The 19,581-nt window shown below is 38.3% G+C and overlaps 1 protein-coding gene across 2 annotated transcripts; it reads left to right on the plus strand.

The window, feature by feature from the left end:
* The first annotated feature begins 702 nt into the window (after positions 1 to 702).
* Positions 703 to 17,429, plus strand: WSB1 (WD repeat and SOCS box containing 1). Of its 2 annotated transcripts, XM_036340644.1 has the most exons (9): positions 703 to 1,035; positions 5,792 to 5,960; positions 7,310 to 7,578; positions 8,702 to 8,833; positions 10,391 to 10,491; positions 12,669 to 12,841; positions 13,349 to 13,462; positions 15,670 to 15,777; positions 16,283 to 17,429. In XM_036340644.1, the coding sequence occupies exons 1-9, from the start codon at positions 996 to 998 to the stop codon at positions 16,440 to 16,442; spliced, it is 1,266 nt and encodes a 421-aa protein (XP_036196537.1). In that variant the 5' UTR covers positions 703 to 995; the 3' UTR covers positions 16,443 to 17,429. The 2 variants fall into 2 exon arrangements, with proteins under 2 accessions (XP_036196537.1, XP_036196538.1); XM_036340645.1 differs by lacking the exon at positions 13,349 to 13,462.
* The last annotated feature ends 2,152 nt before the right edge of the window (positions 17,430 to 19,581 follow it).

The following is a 19,581-nucleotide window of genomic DNA, read 5'->3' on the forward strand; positions in this document are numbered from 1 at the left end:
TGGGGCCAGCCTCGGCCGAAGGCCAGGGCACCGCGGACCAGCAGCCTCGCTGCAGCCCGGGGGCAGTGCCCGCCGCAGGGCGCCGGCCGGACAAAGGCGGCCCGGGGCGGCCCGGTGGTGGGGCCGGATGCCGTCACGCCCGGGCTTCCCGGTTTTTCCCGACGCTTCACCCCGATTCTTTCTAGAACCCGCTGGCTCTCGTCAGAACGACCGCGGCCTGACGAGTGGGTCATAGCGATGCTCACTTTTTTTTTCCTTCTTCAGTGCAACCTCCAGTTCCCCAGCACATTGGGGGACGTGGCCAAATCGAGTTAAAACCTGAAATGTCTTTTTTGTTCCTTTCAGTTCAGCTAGTTTAAATCCCATGCAATCTTGAAGCTGTGGGCTAATATGTATTGTGCAATTCTCGGTTTGCCGTTGCAAAGGCAGGGCAACTTATAAATACCGTGCTCGGGGTCCCGGCGGGGAAAACCAGACCCAGTTAAATGCCTAGTCAGCGCCGACTCAGGAGTTCCGGCCCCCGCTTCCGCCTTCCCGCGCTTCCTTCTACCGCGGACCCGATCCCACCAGCTTAGGCGCGCGCTGGGGGGCGGGGCGCCGAACAGAGGCCGTCACGTCCCGAGCGTCGGGAGGCGGGGACTCTTCCTGTGACGTCACGAGGCCCCGCCCCTCGCCGTCCCGATATCATTCCCGCCGCCCGCCATTTTGTCTCCAGTGTCTCGTTTGCCGTCGACAGCGTGGAAGGGAGTGTCTGGGTCTGTAGACGTCAGGCAGCGACCAGGGTCTATTGTCTGAGTTTGACCCCGTAGTTCGGTCCGAGGCCTTCCGGAGCTTCCCCGGGGCAGTCGGCAGAGGCCGCCGCGACCGCCCCCGCCCCTCCCTCCGTCCCCGGGACCGGGAGGGACCCATCCCGCGTCACGCCCCTCAGCGCTCGCCGCTCCCTTCTCTGTCGTTGCGCCCGCCTCGCACCCCCGGAATCAGACGGTGCCCCATAGATGGCCAGCTTTCCTCCGAGGGTTAACGAGAAAGAGATCGGTGAGGAACGGGACGGTGGGCGAGGGGTGCTGGCCAGCGCGCGGGGGCTCGGGAGAGGCAGGGACCCGGCGGAGGAGGGTCGAGGGGAGCCCTCCGCCGCTGAGGGGGGGTGGGGTGAGCCGGCCGAGCCCCGGAGCGAACTGGAAGGAAGCGGCCCCGCGCGCGGGTGGGTGTTGCGAGGGAAAGAGGCGATCCTCATTGATGCGGCGCCCCCCCTCCCCCCTGCGCCTGGCCCCGGAGGCGGCGACTCGCGGCTCTCAGCGTCGAGGGGACCGTGGGCGCCGAGCAGCGGTGGCCCCAGTGATGACCGCGGCCCGGGGCCAACACACCCTTGGGGACCCCAGTGTCCTCCTCCGAGGTCCGAGCGGGGCCGTGATCCTGGGATCCTCCTTGCTTGGCTCAGCCGCTGGGGCGTCGAGTGGGCAGGGGAGTGAGTCCTGGTCAAGACTGGGGGACTCTGACATTTTTATGATGCGAAAGTGAACTCGCGTGCTCTGAGCTGCAATGAGTGAACGGCGGGGGTCCCCGCGTGCCCACCGCTCTTTTAAGGAGGGACGCGACCGAAGCGCCGCCATCGGCCCGGCAAAGGCAGTGTTTCAAAAATGGCCTGGCGTTAAGGAAGGGAGTGGTTCGGGGGAGGACGACTCCGAGTTATCTTTCGGGCGCCCAGGAGCAGGGAGGGGCCCGCGGCGGGGCGGAGTGGCCGCAGGGAAGCCGCGGTGCGGAGGGGCCGTCGGGAAAGGCTGTGCGCAAAGTGGGGCACGGCCAGCTCCGCCGCCCCGAAGCCGGGGGCAGTGCGTGTCCCGGGTTGGGCGTCAAGACCTCAGTGGCTCAGTTAAAAAGCATCTCACGTTTTTTTTTTCGGGGGGGCGGGGGGGGAGAGGTGGTTGAGGCACAGTGCATTGCTAGACTTAGTAAAAATTGCACATGTTGTATACCATACATATAGGTCATTTTTATTTTAAAAATTAAAATAGATGTAGCAACCTCCCCTCCCCCCCAACAACAACAAAAAAGCCCATCTCTGAACTTACTATGTTAATGTGAAGGTGGCAACTGAGTAAGAGCCTTTGCATTTCCTTGTTCTTCAGCTAAATGGGTGCCCTGACTAAATACATGGAGGAGGTATTTGTAGAGAAAGGGAGAAGCTGAACCACCCAAATCGGCCTCTATCCTCTCTATGGGCACATTTTTTATATTTAGAGACAGCTTAAAACGAAATGGCTTTAGTTTTAAGGGTAAGGTATTGAATGGCAGTTTAGGAAGGGAGCTTTATAATTCTGATTTTAATAACCTTTAAATTTGCAGAGAAAACAATTCGTATCCCATTTTTATTTTCACTGTGCTTTAAGACTAATATGCTCTGATGTGGAACATAGAAAGCAGAAGAAGTTATTTTTTAAAAAGTTCTTTTAGTCCAGTGGTTCCTTCCCTCCCCCATTACATAATATCACAGATGAGTGATTTGCCTTTCTTTAATTTGTGTTTTTGCTTCACCTTGATGAACCATTTTGAAAACTTTTCAGTCCTCTCTTCTAAGGGATAGAGCGGACCTGCATAAGGTAGAATCATCTAAGTAGCCTTTTCAGTTAAATTTTTTTTTTTCATATTTAGGTCTCAGTGTTATTTCCTGGATATAAGGTTACTAAGTGCCGGTATAAAAATACTTTGGTCTTTTCTAACTGAACAAATTTTATTTAATCCTCATGGAGGATATTTGAGAGAGAGAAAGTGAAACATTGATATCAATTAAGTTACCTCCCTGGATTAGTTGCCTCCTGAATCAGCCCTGATAAGGGCTTGGTGCAAGGGAGGTATGAGCCCTTGACAGGAATCAAACCCGCAACCACTGGCGGATGGGAAACCAGCCAGGGCTTTTTTTTGAAGTATCGTTTGGATACAGGGTTAAACACTAGTATCTCCGTGTAGCTTTGTAGCTATCTGTAAGGACTTACTTTCCCCCTTCTTTCTTGGGTATTAATTATACCTATTTTGGTTCTCTACTACTTACTGAAGGAGGGGAGACAAGATTCCATGAATAATTAAGTCTGTCAGGGAGTTTCTGCCCTCTTTCACAAGGCACTATCAAAGATCCTTTCTGGTTATGAATTTGCAGGGAGGAATGTGAAGAAGGAGCTAAATTTGGTTCAACAGTGACTCAGATGATGTGTACTACTGTACAGATATTAATAATGGAGAGTTGTATTTATGGCCGAGCTCCCATGGCAGGCAGCTTTCCCCTTATACAAGGTCTAAATCATACATTTCTTTAGGATACCAACATTAAACAGTTGCAGGTAATGTAATAAAGGTTTATCTTAGAAAACTTTTCTCAAAGCACTTCATTATAAACGTTGTGCTAGTTTAAAATATTCTACCAGTATTTAAATTAGTGCTTAAATCCATTTGATTAACTGAAAGATCATTTGCTCCACCTATGAATAAAGAAACACAAGGTAATTATTAATACAATACTTGTAACAGTATTTATTTGGTAGGTGTGCTTTTTATATTTCTTGAATTTATATTCAAGAATAAATTAGCTTATTATTTCGTGGTCTTTGTTTTATTTGAACCAGTTTTTAAGTTGTTGATTTATTACCACCCTTTATATAAAGGAAGTTTGTGATTGTGGCCAAGGTAAAAGAAGAAAAAAAACCTCTGCCTTGTAATTAAAGATATTTTGGATGCTGAAAGAAAATAGAGTGATCTTAAAATACAGACCAAAAAAAGATTATGGACTTGGAGGAATGTAAGGAAACATGGAGAGGCAAGCCCTTTCAAAAAGCCTTTGTATATTTAAAAAGTTATTCTGCAGGCATTTGAGAGTCACTCGTTTGGAAATTTTGTATTAAGAAAGTCACATTATTACTAATGAAGTTAACGTCACTTTATATTGTATTGATTACAAGTGAGTTGGCAGTAGGTGGTGGGGTGTTCTGCTGCTTTTATGAAGCCACATCTTAAGTACTGTGTTTAGTTCTGGGTGCCACTTTTATGAGGGCCATTACTAACTGGAGTTTATCCAGAAAAGTATGATGAAGGTGAAGATGGGGAATAGACTTGAAACTACCTAATCTAAGGAATGATCAAAAGGACTAGAAATTTTAGCCTTGTGAAAATATTTAGTTGATGATGTCATAGCTGTCTTCAGCGTATGAATGTCATGTGAGCAGGATTAGGCTTATTCTCTTAGGTCAGAATCAGGACTGAGTGGGTGGAGTGGCAAGGAGGAAGATTTTGAGTCATCAAAAGGAAAATTTCTGATAATCTGAGCTACACCAAATTAGAATTAGCCTTATTAGATACTCATACTTAAGAGTATCATAGAAAAATAGGTCTGTTTTGTTCCTTTACTTTTTTTAAACCATAGCTTATTCATTAATATATCAAAGAATTGGGCAATGAAATATTTAAATCACTTAAGAATGAGAGCTTATACATGTACTTTCATGTTCATTTAAGAGTATAAGTGGTTCTTATTTGAATTGCAATACATAGAATATATTGAAATTTAGTTGTTGGAAATAAACTGTAGAGATTACCAGGCAACTGACCACAAAATAGATCATAGGGAAACTAAACTTGACAAAAACTAATAACTGAGAAGGAAGAGTAGCAAAATTTGAAAGTAAGACCAACCCAAGATAAAGAATATCCTTTCCCAAAATTGAGGAAATTCCAGCTGAGTATATATGCACACGTACGGAAGGAGCTTGTTGATCATGCATGTTAAACACAATAAAAATTCTCTCTGCACTCTGTTAATAGGCCAGTTTTATTATGAATGCTAAATTTAAGACTCTTAGTTAAACAAAAAATGTATGGGATTGTCTGTTTTTTGTCCTTCAAAAAGCAAAATAATTATTTCATTTTGGGGTCAATTTGTAGCTTATTAGGAAGATGATGAGGGCCGCTGTTGAATGTTAGGCATTTAAAACACTGGTTGAGAGGTTGGACTAAATAGTCTTTAAGTCCCTTCTAGTTTTGAGGGTTTTGTGCTTTTTTTGTGACCATGGCCTAAAAAAGATAAGCATTTTCATGTTTGAATAGACCATTTTATAGTGCTTTTCTTTCAGTAATGATGTAGTATTGTATTTTATAATGGATTATGGCTTTTGAAAGCTACAGACTTTTTAGAAGATACTTTTCTTACAAAGTAACTTTAGTTTCTTGCGTTTTATTTTTTAATATGTTTTTATTAATATCAGAGAGAGGAAGGGAGAGATAGAAACATTGATGATGAAAGAATCATTGATCAGCTGTCTTCTGCATGCCCACTATCAGTGATCGAACCCACAACCTGGTCATGTGCCCTGGTTTTGTTCATGAGTAGACACTCAATCATTGAGCCACATTGGCTGGGCAGCCTCTTGCATTTTAAATGTTAGCAAATTGATGACAACATAAGGCAGTGCAAAAGCCAGGACTTCAGAAATTGATAGCCGTGATTGACCTTTGCAGTATTGTTACTTGATCATTTTTTTGGTTTATTTTAATTGAAACTTTCTAAAAAGCTCTTGCTTTGGAAAATTTTAGGAAGCTAACTTCAACAAAACTTGAAGATGTAATCATTAAGGGGTCTTTACACCAGATATGTCCCCTCAAAGGGTGGAAAGCAAAACTCATATCTTGTCCTCATAGGAAAAGGGAAAAATACTCAATGGAGTTAGTGTGTCCCAAAGTAATATGGAGGCAGTCTTAAATTCATTGCTGGTTATATATAATATCCTGTATTTTTCTTTTTCTTTTTTAGTGAGATCACGTACTATAGGTGAACTTTTGGCTCTAGCAGCTCCTTTTGACAAGAAATGTGGTCGTGAAAATTGGACTGTTGCTTTTGCTCCAGATGGTTCATACTTCGCTTGGTCTCAAGGATATTGTACAGTAAAGCTTGTTCCATGGTCCCAGTGCCTTACGAACTTGTAAGACACTTTTCTTTTTTGTACTTTGTATCTGCTTGTAGAATTTCCTGTTTTCAGTACATGGAGAGGAAAAAAAAAAAAGATACTGATATATAAGTTTTACCTTTGTAGATTGTTATAAAAATATTTTATCATAAGCTGAATGTATTGGAAAATTTGTGGGAAGAATTATCTGGCCTTACCCTATATAATAAAAGGCTAATATGCAAATTGTCCCCTTGACCAGGGGGTGGGGCCAGCTGGCCAACTGCCCTCGGCCCCTCATACTGACCAGCCCCACCCCCACTCTGATCAGGGGTAGGGCCAGCCAGACCCCACCCATGCATGAATTGGTGCACTGGGCCTCTGGTATGTTATAGAACACTTTTTCAGGTACTTTTGTGTTTTTAATAAATGTTTCTGTGTATTATAAGGCAGATTAATTGTGTAGTGTATATATTGTGTTGTGGCAGGTCAGATGACCTTTGTTATCTGATACTTTTTAATTTCACAATATTTCATTAGATAACAGAGGTGGCATAGATCATATAATTACTTTTTATGTACTTATCCTCTGGGTTTAATTGGGTTTGGATAATTGTTGAAAGTTTTTTAAATGTATCATATATTAAATTTAATCTTTTCCTGCTTTTTGTGTGTAGTCTACTTCATGGTTATACTTATTAATGTCCTTATTACATATTACTTTAGGTCAGTGATGGCGAACCTATGACACGTGTGTCAGAGGTGACACGTGAACTCATTTTTTTGGTTGATTTTTTCTTTGTTAAATGGCATTTAAATATGTAAAATAAATATCAAAAATATAAATCTTTGTTTTACTATGGTTGCAAATATCAAAAAATTTCTATATGTGACACGGCACCAGAGTTAAGTTAGGGTTTTTCAAAATGCTGACACGCCCAGCTCAAAAGGTTCGCCATCACTGCTTTAGGTCTAGAAAGTATGGGAAACTACTGATTATTACCAGGGTGTTTTTAGGGAAATTTTCTGGTGTCAGCTTCACAATATCTTAACTTCTCGGTGGTTTTATTTCGTTTATTTGCTTATTTACACTTGCTTTCGGTTAATTAAAGGAGTCCTAACCGATACAGTGATTTCAAAGAAAAATTTGAAACAAATAAAATTACTTTATTGTTGAACTTCCTCTTTTTCCGCTATTGAGGATTTATTTGGTCATACCCTCATAGCTAATAACTTTTTTTTCCCTTCCCATTTATGGGATTCTATTGTTATTTAGTATCACGATAATAATATTGAGGTTAACAAAGATCATTTCATATCCACAGGAGTCCAGAGTAAATAATAACTAAATTTTAATCTGACTTTTTTCCCCACCTCTTCCCCAGTCTCTTGCATGGCACAAAGAATATCACTAATTCAAACAGTTTGAGATTGTCAAGACAAAATAGTGATGGTGCTCAGAAAAATAAGCCTCGTGAACATATTATAGACTGTGGTGATATAGTCTGGAGTCTTGCTTTTGGATCTTCAGTTCCAGAAAAACAGAGTCGCTGTGTAAATATAGAATGGCATCGATTCAAATTTGGACAAGATCAGCTACTCCTTGCCACAGGATTAAGCAATGGGCGTATCAAAATATGGGATGTATATACAGGTATGGATTCAGAGTTTTAAAGGCAAGTTTGATTAGTTTATGATGGAGGGCGTTGCTAGTAGGCAGTAGAATATATGATTTGAGGATTTTAACTTAGTGAAAAGCAAGAATTGGTACAATGTGTCTTTTTAGTTAGCCTAATGACATCTTCAGCTGTGGTTTTAATTTAGGATAATAGAGTTCACACTGCTTGATCAATCTTGAGAATATTACAGCAAGAAGGGCATATCTAAGGAGTGTATCAAAGAGTAAGGTGATTTCTATTTTCAGTGGTTGATAGCTTACACGTTTCAAGGCAAATCTGGTTTTTAACAATCATTTAACCCTTTGGAAAGATTTTTAAAAATGAGTATTAGAATAATATGTACATTAGAATATAGCAGGTGATACAAACATGGAGTGGGGGTGTCATTAAATGTATTGGATTCTTGAAAAAAACTAAGCACATAGATTTTCATAGAAAACAAAACTCTTAAAATATTAGATGAACAAAGTACTTCCCCCCCCCCCACTGGAATTATGTTTGAAAATTTAAGTGGTTGTGGGATAACGTGCATCTTTTGGGAAGTTTGATAATCCACTAGTAATCCAAGGCTAAGGAAAAGAAAAGGAAAATTTATATTTTAAAACCACAGTATACAAAGATTTAAAAATGATAATGGAAGTTTATATGTGTGTGTGTGTGTGTGTATGTACTAAATAATAACTTGTTCCAAGAGCTTGTGTATGCTTGAGGAATTCGAATTCCCTTTTAATTTTTTTTAATAAATACAGGCTTTGTGGCTCAGATGGTTGGGCATATACTGAAAGGTTGCCAATTCGATTCCTGGCCCGGGTTATAGGCTTGATCCCCAGTAAGGGGCTTGTAGGAGGCAGCCAATCGATGTTTCTGTCTCTCTCCCCCTCACTTTTCCTCTCTAAAAATCAATTTTAAAAATCTTAAACACACAATGTATATAGTGAATCTTTGAAGGTAATAGTAAAAACACTAATAAGTAAGTCATTTTACACTTGGTAAGCTAAAGATGTGCCCAAGTATTTTTTAAACGGTGAGGAACACTATAAAGTAGAAACTGATAAATGTTACTAACATTGGCTTATTTTCCCTTTTCATTGCATTTAGGAAAACTCCTCCTTAACTTGGTAGATCATACTGAAGTGGTCAGAGATTTAACTTTTGCTCCAGATGGGAGCTTGATCCTAGTGTCAGCTTCAAGAGACAAAACTCTGAGAGTGTGGGACCTGAAAGATGATGGTATGTCTTTTTTTTCCAGGCTATGAAAAAGAATTAGTTTCTTGATATTACTACTGAAAGATACTGGGTTTATCAGGGGCATTTGACTTATAAATGGCATATGATCAGTTTCCTTTTCTATACCTAGTTCTTTGGCCCTTTTCCCTGTATTGATAAAATCATAAATGTGACCCAGAATAGGAGCCAGCAGTTACTCTTAAGTATACAATCTAATATTAGTCACAAACTAACCACACAGATCTGTATCAACTATTTGAGGATAACATCTAGGTCAGTTTTAGGGTTTTATATGAACTGGTTGTGTTGGTTTATTTCCTTATCTTAGGGAGAGTTATTAACTTCCTTCATTTGCTTAGTGAAAATTTAAGTAGACCTTATAGGATAACAAACAGATGTAACTTAGTGATCTAATAAAATTTAGATTGAAATATGGTTTGTACATCAGAATTTATAACATGTAAATGCTAGTAAGTATATTATTATGTTGGATAGATAAAGTAAGAAATTATTTTATATAAGTAAAATTACCCTTTAATATAATAAAAGGTATGTGAGTGCAAGTACTCATTTTTTTCTGAAATCTTGATACTTGTGATGCTTAAGGTTTTGGAGGATCATAGAGAGTATATCTTCCCTCTTCTTAGCCTTTAATGAGTTTATAGTTTTAACTAAAACCTTGTATTTAAATAAGATCTGCTAATTCTCTAACAGCCACAAGCTGAAAGTTGACAGGCTTGCTTAGCTTAATGTAGTAGGAAGCAAAACTCTCAGATTTGGAGACTTGTTCCAGCTGATGGGTAGCAACCGTTGCCTAATAAAATCATATGTTGTTATTCCCAAACTATGAGGTGCTTCCTCTGCATTTTATCAATCCTCTGATTTCTCAGGTGTCGAGGGTTAAGGGATCCCAATACTTAAAACAGTTTGGTAATTAAATTTTTATATTCTTTTACATATCACACAATGCTTGCTTTCTCAACATGTTTTAAGAATGTAGACTTAGTAAAATGTAAGCACCAAGCGAGTAGGGATTTTTATTCACAGCTGTATCTTCACTTCCTGGCATGTAGTAGGTATTCAGTAAATATTTGTAAAATTAAGAGTTAAAATATACTTGGCCGTAATTGTGTGTTTAGAGTATAATGTACAGGGAATTTGGAGTAGAATGTAGATTACCAAAAAGAAAGAAGGGTGAAAAGACATTTTGAAGATGTTTATTAAAGCTTAACCTTGCTGTATTTCAGTTTTTTCATTTGTAGAATAAAGGGATTAGACCAAAAGAAGTCTTTTCTATAAATGAAGGGTGAGCAGATTTTTTTCTTAAGGAGCCAAATAGCAAATGTTAGGCTTGTGGACCATGCTAACTTGGCCATAGTTACTCAATTCTGCCTTTGGCATGATTGTATTCCAGTAAAACTTTAGTTACAAAAATGAGTAACTGATGTGTATTGCTAACTGTCACTGTAGAAGTTTGTGATTCTATGATTCTGCCATTTTCGAATGATACTCATTTGAAGTGGATTCTAGGGTTAACATGGGTATTTCTTTTTTTTTCAGGAAACATGATGAAAGTCTTGAGAGCCCATCAGAACTGGGTGTACAGCTGTGCATTCTCTCCTGACTCTTCCATGCTGTGCTCAGTGGGAGCCAGTAAAGCCGTATGTGTCAAAGTTCTTATACATTTGTTGCGAATTAGATTATAATAATGTGTGCATAATCACTTTTAAATCTAAGTAACATCAAGTCTGTGCTCGGTGTCATGAATATCTTAAATGTTTTATTTTGTGATGCAGTATTTGCATGAGGGAAATTAAATATAATTATTGATTGTGAAGTAAGAAATTATATTACTTTTAGTTAGAGATACTATTCATAAAAGAGGGGGTTTGTCAAATTTATTTTTTTCTAAGATCTAGGAAAGTTTATGTGCTATGGAGGAGATATAGTCCAAATGTTAAGACATTCCCTTGCTAATAATTTTCTTCTTTGTTGTTCTATTTTTTTTGTCCAGTTTGCTGTTTAAAAAGTTTGAGTCCCAGCTGGACCTGGACATTTATCTGAGAAAAAGTAACTTAAAAGTCTAATAAAAATGAAAATAGCACTCATGTATGTCCTAGAGTGAATTACAGAAGAAATTTGGTATAATAAAGTAACTCTTAAGAGGGTTACGCTTACTGATGAATTCTCTAGTTGTCTACCAGCTCAGTATAGTTAGAGATCTTTTTAGCTTCAGATACTTATTGAAAATGGTTGAAGTCCAAATACATGTGATAATGAGGGGGTGGGAGGCTGGTTAAAATGCATTTTATCTGTCCAAGAACTATGTTAAAATGATAGTTGCAAATGTTGGAAGTTTAGAAAAAATACTTAGTTTAGTTCTTTAAAAATCATAAGAACCACAAAGCTAGATGTTGACATTGCTATTTTAGGCTGTGTGTTTTCCATATGCTTCTTGCTTTCCCTGTCACAGGTGGTGGCAGCAATATTGGTGTGATTGAGGTTATGCTGGCACCACTCGCACACAGGCGCACAATGGTGTTAGCTGGGCAGAAAGAGTGGCATCTCTGGCTACCGGGCTGGGGGCGACCTTTACCATAGGATGAAGTAACCTTGCATTCGGCTGCAAGGTGTACTGTACGTACACAGGTGCTGGTCGATGTCCACTTTCTGCTTTTCTTTCTTTCTTTTTTTCTTTTTTAAAATAATTTCCCCCCAGTGAAACCCACTGACTCCTCCAAGTAAATTGATCTTCCAGTCTGGAATTGGGAGTCTGACATGTGAAACCATGTAATGTAATTAATTGGCTTCCAGATGGTTTCTCTGTACTATTTTTTGGAATTCTTTAAGATGGTAGAGATACCTTAAGTCTGATCCAATTAAAAATTTGTGTGTTTTTTTTCCCCTTTGGAAGTAATATATTGTGTCTGTGCAGAAAAAAATGTAGCCAAAAGGATTGTTTTATCCCAAGAGGAAGAGAAGTTGTCTTATTAGAATTGTTAAATTTCCAATCTCACTTTTAGTATAACAGACTGCAGTAAACATTCGAATCCTATTTATAGTTATTCTGCACAGTCTAATTACTGATTTTAAAATCTAAAACTATATGTGAACTTGTACTAAAGTAATTTAAATGTTTTATACTTGAAATGACTAATAATGATTGTGTGGTCAATTTAGGAAAATCAGATTAGCAAATCTTGATTCACAGAAATGTTGTTATTGTATTGTTTTCATAAATTAGCATTTTCATTTTGTAATGTGGCTTAACATCCTTGTTGTTTGCCAAAGAAATTTCATTTGGCTGTGAAAATTCTCCTTGCTTGCAGTATCTGTTTCTCTTCCTAGGCTCACGTTGGTGACCCAAGCCTTTTGTAAACAAGTGATTATCTCAAAGGAGATGCCAATGGAGTAACAATTTGTTAACCTTACATTTTCTGTCTGTATATTTTTTAAAAATTTGGTAGTTTCTGGAAGAAAAAGAAGGGGGTTTGTAATACTTAACCCTATTTATTTCTGTATATTTTAATTAATTAGTTTTTGGAATAAATGGATTTCAGTATAACTGGTTAAATTACATTGCCTTTTTTATGTTTAGGCTTATTTTTAATTAACATTTAACAGAAACATTTGAAATAGAATTTGCATGTCTACTTTAATTAACTTAAAGACTGATTTTAATCTGACTATGACACTGAGCATATTATTTTAATTATCCATAATTTATAATCTTTAATTTAATATAATCTGGATTAAATTTAGCAGTTTTAGTTTAAGATGTCCCATTTTGTCCTCTGTGTGTCTGAGTGAAGCTATAACATTTGCCTTTTTATTGCAGGTTTTCCTCTGGGATATGGATAAGTACACAATGATACGGAAACTAGAAGGACATCACCATGATGTGGTAGCTTGTGACTTTTCTCCTGATGGAGCATTGCTGGCTACTGCATCTTATGATACTCGGGTATATGTCTGGGATCCACATACTGGAGACATTCTGATGGAATTTGGGTAGGTACAGCATGAATGACTTTAGTCTGTAATTCATCTCTGGCTATCAGTATAACTTTTTAAAAATTATGAATGATTAGAATTAACATGTGAAACCTAAAATTGCAGTCTATTGGAATTTAAAATTTTGTTATTATTTAAGCCCTTGAATATTGCAAAGCTTTAAATATAAATTCTAAAAATTAAACTTGGCTCTCTTGATATAGATCTTGTTACTTAACAGGACATGACTCTATAGAAGTGGTAATTATATTTAGAGTTTCATGTTGGGAAAAAAAGTTAAAACTAGAGTTGAACTTAATTTTAGTGCCTTAAACCACATTCTTAAAAGGAGATTAGTAATTCTTTTCAGGTTCCTTTAATTTGGATATATCAGCTCTTCTTAAGTCTTCTTAGTTATGTTAAGGTCACTTTAAACATTACTCAAAGACAGATGTACTTTGTACCTGGGTAGTTTTGTTTCTTGAAGTGATACATTTCCACTGAAAACATGTATTTCAACCTCAGGCACCTGTTTCCCCCACCTACTCCAATTTTTGCTGGAGGAGCAAATGACCGATGGGTACGATCTGTATCTTTTAGTCATGATGGACTGCATATTGCAAGCCTTGCTGATGATAAGTAAGTGTGTGAATCACAGCTTGAACTACTTATTATTGCCTTTTAAAGATTTCCTTTTATCTGTCTACTTATAACATTCTTAAGGCTAAAGAAAAAAAGCCTTTTTACAGTTTGGGTTTTAGTGTCTCTCTTTTAAAAAAAAAAAATATTTTTATTGATTTTAGAGAGGAAAGGAGAGGGATAGAGAGATAGAAACATCAATGTTGAGAGAGAATCATTGATCGGCTGCCTCCTGCACACCCCCCACTGGGGATCGAGCCTGCAACCCAGGCATGTGCCCTTGACCGGAATCAAACCTGGGACCCTTCAGTCTGCAGGCCGACGCTCTATCCACTGAGCCAAACCAGCTAGGGCTAGTGTCTCTTTCTTTAGGCAAGAACCTGGGAGATGTTGGTGTGTCTTAAAGAATGTTGACCTGAATAGTATCCATGTAAACTAAAGATAATGCATACCTTTCCCTGTGTTCCTTTTTGTTGTTGTTGTTGTTATTTATTTATATATTTTTTACCAGAGGCCTAATGCACGAAATTCGTGCAAGAGTAGGCCTTCCTTCCCCCAGCTGCTGGCACTGGCTTCCCTCTGGCACCCGGGACCCAGGCTTCCCTCGCAGCCCCGGCTTCGTCCGGAAGGATGTCCAGTCTAATTAGCATATTACACTTTTCCTATTATAGATTACTGACGGCATTATAGATGTCTCCCATTTCTCCCCCCCTTTGCTCCCTTCCCACCCAGCCCCCCGCCCTCCCTTCCTGTGTTCCTTGTTTGTGAACTAGTTCGGGAAAACTGGGTGGATTTTTAACTAGCTTTTAGCCCAGCAGTGCTGTCTTACAAAGGTTGAAGTAAAAGGACATTGTCAAAGTGATAAATGGTAAAAAGAGTAATTTATATCCACCGCAGTTGAGACTACAAGATGAAATGTCACATGAATGAGATTTTGTTTATTGGTAAGAAGCAGAAACTAGATGTAGCCATTCCATTTTCTCATGCTTTTATCATACAGTGTGCATGGATGTAGCATTAAGAAATTTGGTCCCATTAATTCTGAAAGCAACACATTATCATCTTTCCAGAATGTTAGCAAATGTACAGGGAGAGTTCTTTTTTATCCTCCAGTAATCATTGTTTTCCTGTTTGCTTGGGTAAATTCTGAATGTCAGTTTTCTACTGTTCCTAGACACACTACCTAGGTAAAAAGGCATTATACATGTCTTGGAAATATAGTAAAACATCATATAGTGGGTTTTAAATGTAAGAAAAAGGGGAAAGGTTGGGCTGTGAGCATTATGGATCTAAACTGAGAAGGGAAGACAGACATGCATTATAGTTTCTTAAGTGTGAGTTGATCCAAATTACCAATTGGTATAGACCAGTGATGGCGAACCTTTTGAGCTCGGCGTGTCAGCATTTTGAAAAACCCTAACTTAACTCTGGTGCCATGTCACGTATAGAAATTTTTTTATATTTGCAACCATAGTAAAACAAAGACTTATATTTTTTATATTTATTTTATATATTTAAATGCCATTTAACAAAGAAAAATCAACCAAAAAAATGAGTTCGCCTGTCACCTCTGACACGTGTGTCAGATTCGCCATCACTGGTATAGACTATGCTTTTTTTTTTTTTAAATATATTTTTATTGATTTCAGAGAGGAAGGGAGAGGGAGATAGAAACATCAGTGATGAGAGAGAATCATTGATTGACTGCCTCCTGCACATTCCCACTGGGGATTGAGCCATCACAACCCAAGCATAGCCCTTGACCGGAATCGAACTCGGGACCCTTCAGTCCATAGGCCAACACTCCATCCACTTAGCCAAACCAGCTAGGGCTACTTTTTTTTTTTAATCCTCACCTGAGAATGTGTTTATTGATTTTAGGAGGTGTGGGGAGAGAAAGATAGATGTCAGAGAGAAACATCGATGGGTTGTCTCCTGTACACACCCCAACCAGGGATCCAAACTTGCAACCTAGGTATGCTCCTGACCGAGAAGGAACTGCTCCACCCAACTGAGCCACCCGGCCAGGGCAAGACTATAACACTCTTTATAAAGCAAGTTACAGTAATTGCTTATTGCAGTGATTTGTGTGTGAATGTACTGTTTTGTGACTCAGAACATAGTGGTATTTTTTTGTCAATTTTAAAAGTTGTTTTTACATTAAATTTCCTACTAGATATTTACTGGACAATGTTTTTCCTTTTCAGAATGGTGCGGTTCTGGAGAATTGATGAGGATTATCCAGTACAAGTTGCACCTTTGAGCAATGGTCTTTGCTGTGCCTTTTCTACTGATGGCAGTGTTTTAGCTGCTGGGTAAATCCATTTTTCTGCTTTGTTTTTAACAAGACAATTTCAGGTGGTTTTTAATCAAAACAGCCACTATTATTGTCAGTAAATCTTTAATGAGGGCTCTTTATAATATTAGCTTTGTCATAGAGGAGACGATGATCATTGGTTAGGTTTCCTTAATAATTTTTTCTTTTTATATATTGATTTCAGAGAGGTAGGAAGAGGGAGAGAGAGATAGAAACATTAATGATGAGAGAGATCCATTGATCCTCTGGTTCCTGCATGCTCCACACTGGGGATTGAGCCTGCAACCAGGCATATACCCTGACCGGAAATTGAACCATGACTTCCTGGTTCATAGGTCAATGCTCAAACACTAAGCCATGCTGGCTGGGCCTTAATTAGGTTTAAACGTGCAATTTGTGACTCTAATACACAGCCTTGGACGATAATTGTTTGAACTGTAGGATGTTGAAATACATGTATTTGGATGACCGAGCTTGTGATTTTTTGTTTTGTTTCTGTTTAGGACACATGATGGAAGTGTGTATTTTTGGGCCACTCCAAGGCAAATCCCTAGCCTTCAACATTTATGTCGCATGTCAATCCGGAGAGTGATGCCTACCCAAGAAGTCCAGAAACTGCCGATTCCTTCCAAAGTGTTGGAGTTTCTCTCCTATCGTATATAGAGGACTCTGTAATAAGAGTAGGAGGGACTGATGGAACACACTTTACACAAACCTCAAGCTTTACTGACTTCAAGTATCTGTTTTTCAAGGTTTAGATTTATTTAATTTGATACGTTCTTGTACTGCATTTTGATTAGTTGAGTTTTTAAAATATTATTTATAGACCACAGTAGAAATATTTCTGAACATATAAAATGTAATTTTTTTCTAAAATTTAACTGTGAAAACATACATACATGTACATATTTAGATATAAGCTGCTATGTGTTGAATGGACCTTTCTGCTTTTCTCATCTTTAGTTCCAACATTTATATGTTGTTTCAATAGAGCCACAACATGTATCTTTGCTGTAAAGTGTAAGAAACTTTTTTTTATTTTGGAACACTGATTTTAGATGGTAAATATTGACTTTAAGAAAGTTGAATTGCCTCATATAAAATGCATTTGGAGATAGGGGGCAGGCAACTGATTTGCAAGTAAAACAAAGTTTTTGTATAGGAAAAGGATTTTGTTTTCCTTAACAATGGCATCTGAGAGAGTTTGAATGTGACATTATTCAATTAAAAACAGCCAGGATTTAACTAGAAAAAGGGTGTCATTTCCCCCGTCAAACTGCTGCTGCAGACCTTAATTTTGGAAAGCAGCTTGTTAATTTAATCTTTGTATATAAAGTATTACAAATTTTAGTCAATTTAAAAATCCATCTACTGTATTATTGCTAAATATTTTGCTGTTTGTAGTAAGGTTCAGTTATTTTAAGACCATGGTTTTGTGCTTTTTGTTGTTCTTACATGTTGTTTTTACATGTATCCTGTGTTTCTGCAGGGGATAATATTGGTGACTTACCAAAGAGAAGCAATACAGCATACCTGCTTTTGCCCTCTGTTATTTATCTTACCTGCAGATATTAAGAATGTATGTATCATGTAAAATTCTGATTATATATTTTTGTTCGAGTTTTTTAATTAAAGACAAAAAAATCACTATCTTCTGCAAATTTTTTTTTTTAAATATGTTGGAAGGTTTAATACTTTTTGTCTGTCTCCATTTTAAGATTGATGGAGCACCACAAGCAAATGAAGTAAGTAAGGTAGTAAAGAAATAGCACAAGTATAGGGCTAGAGTTAATGCTTCATGAATTTAACTTGTACATTGTTTCTTCTGGGAGAATTGTTGCAGTAATGCTTTAAGAATCGCTTTTTTGAATGAATGATTCTCTGAAAAGGCCAGAATTGCTTGCTTCCTTTTCTCATGAAAACCATAGTGCCAAGATGAAAGGGAGATTGAAGAATATGAGTCAAGTAGAAACATGCTTATATCTTCCATCCTTTGGGAAGACGGTAATAACAGGATGGTAATACTTTAATGTATGAGTGACCAAAGCAAGGGAAGTAGGGAAGATGTAGTTGGAGTCTTTAACATGGTCAGAATCTGACTACATGATTTTAAAATGATACTGCTTCTTTCTCTCTTCTAGTCTTTGCCACAAGCACATCATTTGGAGAACTGGCAAGAGATTATTTATGTTTAGATTTGGTATCCTAGTTTAGTACCAAATAGGGCTGTGTGTAAACATAGGGAAATGCCTCTCATGTTCAGCAGCCAAGCTATCTTTTCACAATTTCAAATGATCTAAAGTGATTTTAAATAACTTAAAGGCCTATATCTTGATCTTGGGTTGGCAAATCTTAAATTTTTGACCCCTGAAATTCCCTGCCTGCTTGTGATTAAGACTAAGTTGGATTCAACTGGTTTTCACTGCCTTCGGGGCAGCAAGACCAAAAAAGGCTGGATGGAGCATGCTTCTGGGTTGAGGCATGGGCTTGTGGATACAGAGGACCTGGCTGTCGGCCAGCCAGCTTTGGGATAAGAAACTACAAAGTAAAACATCTCACAATCCAGAAACCATTGAGAGTGGATTTAACCTCCAGATTAATCAGAATGAAAGTTTGTGGGTGATGAACATTTTATCCAAGTAATTCTGATCAGATTCTGGCCTACGACAGTGTTTTAACTACAGAATTTATAGATCTTAAAACAATACTTATTATAGAGTTGTATATGGGTTTACTCTTAGGTCATTTTCAAAATCATACAGTTAATTGAAGTACACTGATTATTTTTTACATCCTTTCCCCCTCAGAAGTAAGAGTTTTTGGTAGCAAACAAAGTGTAATCAGGAGAAAGGGTCATCGTAACCTTGGCTTATGTTTCCACTAAGATGTTTGGGAGGAATAAAGATTAATGGGCAATCTCAACCTGCCTTTTGCTTTGTAAAGCTTGCCTTTATAGGTTTGTGTGGTTGTGACTGGGTACTTATAGAGGTTTATTTTAACCGTTGAAGAATCAGGAGGGGGGAAAAAAGGCTGAATGAGGCTAGGATTGGGGAAGAAGAAACAAATTTAATTCCATTTAAATGAACTCCAGCGTTATTTTCCCTATTAGAGACTGCAACTGTGATTATTCTTGTGGTTTCTCTTTTAGAGACAATGTTAGAAATCCAGGAGCTTTTCCCACTTGTAACATCACAGGAAAATAAACCCCTGACTTTGTTAAGGAAAAATGATAATACATTGATGATGGCGATAGGCTTTTTTATGTTTGTTTTGTTTTAAATCAGTCTGAAGCAGTAATGGCTCTTTTTAAAAATTATTCTCCAAAAAGAGTGTGAGCTAGAAATCATCTCTTGTAAGGTCAGGAAATGAGATGAAATGACTTGCAGTGAAGACAGATGAAGTGGCAACTCCAGTAAGTTATTTTATGTATATTAATTAATAATGAAATGTTCTCACCCAAAAAAAAAAAGGATTATGTATGTTAAAAGTTACCTGAGAAAGAGGAATGAGGATAATATAAAATGGAAACTATAAAGATATGAATTTCACCAAGTGAACCAAATGTTTGGTTCTAAACTAACACAAAATGGCAAGCCCACCCAGTAAATCATGACTCACAGTCTACGCAATTGTGAGGAATGTTCCTGAAAATGTTTTAAATAGATGGAAGCTCAGCTGGATCACACAATCACTTAGTATTCCTCAACCACTTCCCCACCTCCAAGTCCTTTGTGATGTTTGGCAGTAGTTACATAGGTTTCAAGTTCTCTCTTAAATGATACCATTTGAGCTGAGAAAAAGC

This window comes from Myotis myotis, unplaced genomic scaffold, assembly GCF_014108235.1.
Source record: "Myotis myotis isolate mMyoMyo1 unplaced genomic scaffold, mMyoMyo1.p scaffold_m19_p_17, whole genome shotgun sequence".
In the NCBI taxonomy this organism is placed as follows: domain Eukaryota; kingdom Metazoa; phylum Chordata; class Mammalia; order Chiroptera; family Vespertilionidae; genus Myotis; species Myotis myotis.